The sequence below is a fragment of the Nicotiana attenuata genome, chromosome 7 (genome assembly GCF_001879085.1).
Source record: "Nicotiana attenuata strain UT chromosome 7, NIATTr2, whole genome shotgun sequence".
Taxonomy (NCBI): Eukaryota; Viridiplantae; Streptophyta; class Magnoliopsida; order Solanales; family Solanaceae; genus Nicotiana; species Nicotiana attenuata.
Window position 1 is genome coordinate 3,861,302 of NC_031995.1, and position 8,075 is coordinate 3,869,376.

Consider the following 8,075-nt stretch of genomic DNA (forward strand, 5'->3'; position numbering starts at 1 on the left):
ACAAAGCTACTATCACCAAAGTGTGTCGGGATGTGGAAGCTAAGCAGGATAGACTGTGGATTAAATGGATACACTCCTACTACATAAAATGTCGACAATTTCTACAAATGCCAATTCCTAAACAAGCCTGCTCGATGATCAGACAGATATTCATAGCAACTATGAACCAGATGCAGAGGAACTATGGGGCTAGTTTGATCAGGCACATATACCTGTAGTTGTTGGGAGAAAGACCTCGTGTGAATTGAAAATGTTTAATGTTTCAGAACATTGCAAGGCCTAAAGCACAATTTACCATGTGGATGCTATTACATGGCAGGCTCATAGTCCTCACTACAGATAGGCTGCAACAATGGGGAATGACTGTCGAAACACAATGTGCACTATGCCATGATCATGATGAAAGCAGGGAGCATCTTTTTGTTAACTGTGGGTATGCCAAGAGCTTACGGAGGAAGACAATGCACGGGATGCAACATGAATACAAGATAACACACACCTGGGAGCAACACCTACAGTGGAGTCTGCAACATGGAAAAGGAAAATCCCAAAGAGCAAAGATACTTCGGATGGTGTATGCAGAAATATCACATGTCATTTGGATTGAGAGGAATCTGAGGATCTTTAAAAAAAGGGCTAGAGATTGGAATGTCATTGCACATGAAATAGCCTACACTTGCAACATTAGAGCTACCACTGGAATTCATAGATTATTTCAGAATTATATTTTTGTTTTAGTGTATAGGATGCATGTTACATAGGATAATGGATTTGTAATGAGATAGCTAGATGTATAAGCGATGCTATGATTTTGTACAGTTTTACTGGTGATTAATATAAAAGTGATTAATTAGCTAAAAAAAACATAAAAAGTTTTAACATGATTTGAAATCAAACAGATTGGTCAGTTGAGTTTAAACATGATTATACAACTCTTTGATTGGACATCATACCGTGGACAAACACTTCTGATCCATATTAGAGATTTTGAAATTAAGGGAGAGGCATTTACAAACTGCAGGAGAATTTTGTTAATTGTTCCTTTATTACAAGTTGGATCTACTGGTGGCAGAGGAAACTACAGCATCTGTAATATACTACAAAAGGAAAAATACACATTAAAGATAAACTGGTTCTGTTTCTTGATCATTGCAAAATGATTTGTGCCTTTGAGAAATTATTTCACCTCACTTTTATGGAATTGTAGATATCTATGTATTTCCCTGCTGTATTATTCCAGCTATTGTCAATACGCATAACTTTCTGAACGACAGCTTTCCATTCATTTGGTTCTGCATTACAATTGAGGACATCTTATCAATCAAACAATTAAATCTTTAACTCAAAGTAGTTGGAGTCAGTTCTACGGATCCTCTCTATCAAAATCTCATTTTATTCTGTGAGGTGAATGAGGGACTATTCTACAATCAAGCGGCATTGTTTGAAGGAAATCAGCAGGAGAAAAACTACATGGAGATTCAAGGATAAAGTGACTTACTTTCTCCATAGTAAGAAAATGCACGGTCTAAAGCCCGGTTAAAGGATCCTTCATCAATTCCTTCAAAGACGAACCTACATGGATAATATACTGAGCATTTCAGAATCACAGTTGGAATGCCAGTAAAACTTACTCATGGAAAAGGACAAACAGGAAAACAGAAAAAGGATCCATCACCTAACAAGTTCTTTTTTAAAAACAACACAAACAAAATGGCTCTTACTGCAACAACCATCCTTAGATTCTTGCACAATTGCTTTATATTGAATTTACTTAAAAGCTGAAACCAGTGGGTTCGCCATGACTTTTTTTTTTAAAACCCCTTTAGCTCTGAAATTTAGCAATATAGCTTGTATTATCAGTAAAAATATTTTTCTTGAACAAGAAAACCTATGCAAACTTAGAAAGCAACTGCATGAGTTGTTTTTTATTGAGGTGACTGATGATCAACATCAACAACAAACAAACCCAACGTAATCCCATACGTGGGGTAAACATCAGATTCCACATTTGTTGGTTAGTTCTTTTATTGATTTTCATCCTTGTTATAGAACAACACACAGAGAGTTAAAGGTCAGAAACCAATTCACCATTGAAAGCTAATTGACACGACTAGCATGAATTTTTAGTACAAAAGTAAACAGGATTTCAAGAATCTGAACAGTTACCCGTTAGCAATCTCAGCGTGAGATTGATCATCCATGTCAAAAACTGTGTCCGCGAGACCACCCGTCTTCCTAACTATGGGAACCTGAAATAGATGCAAAAAAATTCCTTGCTTTTGTTTCTTTCTTAAGCTGGAATATGCTGATGTTTCTTGAAGCAATAATTGGATAAACCACCATTTTGTCGTTACTAGAAACACACACAGCCCTAAATAAAACCTTTCTGACAAGTTCTGTCTACCATATAAATATGTCAAGCAGAAAAAGAAACAGAGATTTTCCCCAGCTTTAACCACATAAAATGTGAAAAACACATTATTCTTAGAAGTAGGAGTACTTACAGCTCCATAACGCATTCCAATCATCTGTGCTAGCCCGCATGGCTCATACATTGATGGCACTAAAACCATGTCTGCAGCAGCATAGAGCATATGGGACAGCTCCTCGCTTCATGATTGACGCCATTTGAAAGAAAATTGGCCAGTCGTGTTAAAAATTGCCTCGTGCATCCAGAGTATACAAGTGATTCATATAATTTGAGGTTCATTTAATCAGATAAAGAATAATTTCACCAAGATACATAAACATTACCAGTAATATTTCTTGAAGGTTAGGAATATTAGATAATCAATTGGCTTTCAAAAATAGTTACCTGTACATCAAAAGGATACGGATGTTGGGGCCCTTGTCATGCTACAAAGAAAGTAATTGATATCACCATTGCATGGTCACTCAAAAAGGTTTAAAAACACAACCAGATCTATTGGACTTCTTCAAAATAAAACACTTTGTTCTCTCAAATGTGTAAATAAGTACGGTGGAAATTATAAGCAGGATGGACTTACATTTTAACATATGAAATCACCAACTACTTATTACTTCTAGCTTACTCCAGAGGGAAAATAGGAACATGCATTAATGAGCAATTAGTGCAGCATAATTTACTTAACTAATTCTCTCACTTTCTTCTTTTCTGCTGCTTTTTCTCTTTGGTTTTATCAATTGGCATTTCTTTCAGGTCAAATGTAGCACATTGTATGGACCCTGACATCTAAATCATTAAATGATCCCATTCTAATATCATAAAAGAATAGTAATAAAGAGAAGGAAAAACTAAAATGGTGATAATGAACTGTATTATCAGTGGCGATGCTTCCATTTTCCATCTCATGATGATGAAAAGAACCGTATGTAATGGTCCACTGCAAGCCAGCCAGAAGAATATTTCAAGTCTAGAAATTTGGGTTACCAATTCTGCTAAACCTTCAAATTCTCTCTCAACTCGATCATCTGAAGCCCTACCCAAAATCACCAACTGTCCACCCTGAAAAAGATGCCAGCAGCAGACTTCAATTACAACGCCAAATTAATACCCTATCAGCTGGCCAGAAAATCCTACGGGTAGTTGCAAATTTGTAACTGCCGTTAGGAGATCATATGAGAAGAAATAATAAGAGGTGACAATCTTCTTTTTCACGTGAGAAAACAAACACGACCTGGAAGTTGCGTGTTGCCCTATAGTTGTATTTAGTAACTTGAACAGTAACAGGAGGCCTATCTTGCTCTTCTTTTCCAATAAAAAATGCTTCAAATGGGCAAGGGAATAAAAAATTTTAGCATGCACTAAAACTTTAGCTGGGCAAGATTTTAAGGCGAGTTCGAAAAACATATGTTAGTATACTTGACACGATGAAAGCAACAATAATAGAGCATTCCTAGACGCATGCTTGTCTCTGTAGACTTGAGTATTGTTTGCACCATACAGCCAGTATGCATTCTCCGACTCCCTTGCTCAGGTGACCCTATATCCTCAGGGTGGGGAACTGGTGGGCGTTATATGTATCAAAATTTGAAACGCAATAGACGAATCGGGATTCTACACACTTGTCATGGTTTAGACACAGGATTGTGTTGGGAAGTGAAGAGAGTAGTTTAACAAATTTTGTGCTTGTGATGGAGAAGTAAAGGTCACATCATCTTGATGACTCTTTTGCTCATAAAATGATAAATGATCATCCCATTGAATCTTTCATAGAGAAAATGCATCCTATGTGCTGTTTATGTGTACATTTGACTGATTGGATGGCTGTCTTCCTGAGTCTAGGTGAACTTCTGCCAAAAAGAACGAGATGGGGATAAACACTTACTAGTTCTTCAACATGCTTGATCGCATGAGTGATAAGATGGAGACCCTTTTGAGCGACCAATCGAGTAATGCAGATAACCAAAGGTACTTGATCAGCCACACAAGTACTCTGTTTGATGCTTTCAAAAGGCAGACTAAGTCCCCTTTGAACAAATTGTTTGCATATCCTCTTCCCTTCAATTTTGCTGGCTTGCAAAACACAAAAGTGAAATAAGAAGAGTTGAAGAAAATATCCTTACTTGTTGCATACCAAATCAAAAATGTATTTTCCAAAGGAAAAAGGTCCGAAGTGGTAGTTCGCAACAGAAATTAACCATGAGAAAGCCACATTCTCCAGATGGGGCTCATCTCTGGGAGACTCAGTAGAAATACTGGAATGAACTTTTTTAGGTGCATATGTTTCTCTTACACCGTTGAGTTCAAATCACGCCGCACTTTGATAAACTCAAATTTAGATTCAATGACCAATGACTGGTACTAGCTATGACACAACTATCATGATTGATATACAGGAGTGGAGCATGAGGCTTTTAGGAAAAACATAAAAAGAGTTTAGTAATATCCTGTGACCATGCAAATCGGTTCAAGAAAGCAGCAAGCTGGTCTAACCAGAGTATAGAGCCTAAAAACAAGCCCCTGAGCTATGACCAAAGAGCGTCTGAAATTCCCAAAAGACTTGCTTAGGGTTGCTTCTTGTTCACATGCCAAAAAATTTTTATTAAAGATTGTCCTGCATTTGTTGGATTATGTAAAGATTGTCCAACTTTTCTCATCCCATTTCTAGGTTTTGTGCTCTACACTTCATTTTATATGAATTAGAAATCACAATATGCACAGTTTCATCATGCCCATGAAACAACTAAAGAATGAAAACTAATTGACAGCTCTGTCCTGTTACCTGATTGAATGGCAATGTCTATTAAGTGCAAACTCCTAGTGTCTCACAGTTTCAAGAATATAAACTAGTGAAGAAGACAACAAGAAAGCAAACACAGCATCTTGTGGACCAAGGCAATAATATCAGTTCATTACCCAACCCCCCCCCCCCCCAATAGGTAAATATAGTTGAGAAATCATTACACTCAATCCGTAGATTGATACTGATATCAAACAGCGACAATAAAATGCAAATATTTTAACACAACTGACATGTTTATTAGCATCCTTTCTTTCATTAAACAACAACAACAACATACCTAGTATTATTCCACATTGTGGTCTTTCTTTCATTAAGAGAATGAAAATTCCTATGGTTGCAATGATCTTTGTCTTTAAACAATTACTACTTTCCCTATGCATTACCCCAAAACCTAGATAACAACTCAAGACCAAAAATCATATCTCCTCTTAATGTGTCTAGAGTCATAGATTTTGCATCAATGTCCTTTCCTGCATTTGCCTTTATTAAGATACATTGGAGATATGAGTATCAGGAAATAATTAGAAGTCAATTTATTCCCTTGCCCGCGGAGCTGTTGATGGATGACCAAAATTGTGACAATTTTCTGGTAAACTCCTCCGCATGAACCCCGTAAACCTCATCGTGCTTCCTCATGTCCAACATGGATGAGGTGACTGTTTTAATATTTCCTTGGGTTTAATAACATGTAAGCTGTTCGAATCCATACCAACATTAGCATCCCTTATGTGGGAAAAACATATGTAATGGTAGCTCAAAGCAAGTCGTATCCAAGTAATTCTAAAATATCACAGAAATAATTACCATCAAATTTAGCAGGCAAATAAACATCCGTTGCTGGATTCCACATTTCAGTATCGATCCCATTTAAAATGCCAGAATACCTGAATGATTACATAACTCGTTTTTAACAGCTCTATTAGGAAAACAGATACATAAAAAGCAACTTAAACATAAAATTTGGTAGTGACATGATATTTAATATGTCACATGCTAATTTCCAGAGAGGTTCAGAAAGAGAGGCTGAAGCATGATTAGTGAAACAGAACTTAATTTAACAAGGAAATATTGTTAAAGGCAAGTGTTGAAGACATTACTTATCACGGTTTCGCATCAAAGCACTAGAAAGCCATCCGGAACAGAGTGTCTCCTTCAGATACGTCGGTGAAACTGTACTGAATTAAGAAGAGAGATTAAAGAAAGAAGATGGTTTCTGTTTCTGATGACATAAAGAATGAAGATAGTCCACGCATGTTCAAAAAGCTTTACAAATGCTATGATTTCGCTACAAACAATATGTTATCTTAGTAGATGTAACTTTTTTTCGTGACTTCTCCTTATTAGAGGCACCAAGAAGTAAAGCGGGAGAACCAAGAACATGAGTAGCGTGGTTAAAGTTCTTATTAGGGAGAAATGAAAAGGGAATTGACTGATTAAACTGTGACCAATGCAAGTCGAGAAAATGATATTCACACCAAGAGTGAGTAAACCTTATAGGCAAATTAGGTAGCTGCGCTAGTTTTAGCTAACTTACACTACAGCATTGCTGTATACTATGCCACCTTTCAGCAAACTTAACCTCTCTGGATTATGGCCAACTGTGCGATCATCGACGGCCTGACACAGAGCAAAGAAATTCATTCGGGCAACAAGAACTGTACGCTAATGGTAAAAGAACATACAAGTATGTGGCCGAAAATAATATAACACATTCAAAGCTATAAACGACTACGCAGAGGCACTGGATTCTTGGTAGTATTTTTAACTGAAAAAATAACAGACAACAAATTATGATTAAATTTTGAATAAATGAGGACACCTTGTCTTCAGTTGCATAGGCAGATCCATCGAGACCAAACTTACTGAGTTGCTCTTGTCTGCCAAAGAAATTAGATGAAGCCCATGAGAAGAATTTGGTAAATCCAAGAGGCATTGTGGCATCGCAAGCAGCTACCAACGGTTAGCTTCACATCCTACTATTTTAGCTTAGCTGCAGATCAATATCATGGCCTTTTTGAGAAAGAAAAGGAAAAAAACTTGTTTACCCTGGAATCCGGATAACAATTGAATTTATATGGGGTTTTAAGGATCCGTGAACTAAAAGATACAAAAGGTTTGGATTGAGGAAAATAAAAGATAAAGACTCAACAATTGCTGTTAAAGTAAATAATCGCAGAATATAATATTGCTTAGAACAATTGTGCTTGATAGCGTACAAGAATTGAGAGAGATGGTACTGTAGTGTAATGGTTTCCGATCCCCTCTTTATGGGGTCTTCTCCCCTTTTATACATTCTGATTAAGGGTAAAAATAAGGTAGGTAAATTAATTACATCGTGGCTCCCTGTAATTACGCCTTAATGGCCTGAAGTGGTTGAGAAAATCACGTTTGGGCGAGATATCCGGCGACGCTTGGTTATCCGTTACGAGTCCGGCTTCCGACCTTGTGTGTTTCTCCATCCGGTGGTGACTCATATCGAGCTCTGCAACGGTCTCGAAATGACTCGACCTCGGTTGTAGACGTGGCCGTCGTTCTACCTTGCATCCAGGTCGGGTTCGATGGCCCCGACTTGCCCCGGACCGGACCCAACCCGGTCGGGCTCAAGCAAAAAAGGGTATCACCCAATACAGATAGTCCCCTCGTTTATTAGAGAGTAACGATAATAAATGATATGATCGGTGACGTGATGCCCGTGACGTATGGCCATACGCCAGGTGAAAAAGCCATCGAGTGCTCTGACCACGTCTGCTGCAGGCATTTAATGCTTCTCTTAATTATCTGTCGCTTCGTGTCTGTACTTCGCGATTCGTGCCGCCGCCTCATGGGGAAAAAGTCTAAACCGACCCT

At 37.7% G+C, this 8,075-nt stretch overlaps 1 protein-coding gene across 3 annotated transcripts in view; it reads right to left on the reverse strand.

Annotated features, from left to right (window-relative positions):
• LOC109228554 (glycogen synthase-like) overlaps positions 956–8,075 on the reverse strand; it is a 21,911-nt gene continuing 14,791 nt past the window's right edge. Inside the window, exons 5-15 of one of the 3 annotated variants that reach the window (XM_019393681.1) lie at positions 7,048–7,105; positions 6,763–6,845; positions 6,326–6,403; positions 6,033–6,112; positions 4,311–4,498; positions 3,413–3,487; positions 2,816–2,856; positions 2,505–2,610; positions 2,167–2,249; positions 1,499–1,572; positions 956–1,292 (exon numbers count right to left, since the gene is read on the reverse strand). In XM_019393681.1, the coding sequence (XP_019249226.1) occupies positions 1,183–1,292; positions 1,499–1,572; positions 2,167–2,249; positions 2,505–2,610; positions 2,816–2,856; positions 3,413–3,487; positions 4,311–4,498; positions 6,033–6,112; positions 6,326–6,403; positions 6,763–6,845; positions 7,048–7,105 (976 nt within the window). In that variant the 3' untranslated portion in view covers positions 956–1,182. Of the gene's footprint in view, positions 1,293–1,498; positions 1,573–2,166; positions 2,250–2,504; positions 2,611–2,754; positions 3,488–4,310; positions 4,499–6,032; positions 6,113–6,325; positions 6,404–6,762; positions 6,846–7,047; positions 7,106–8,075 lie in introns of those variants that run through there. The other 2 variants (XM_019393682.1, XR_002068397.1) reach the window with 2 other exon arrangements.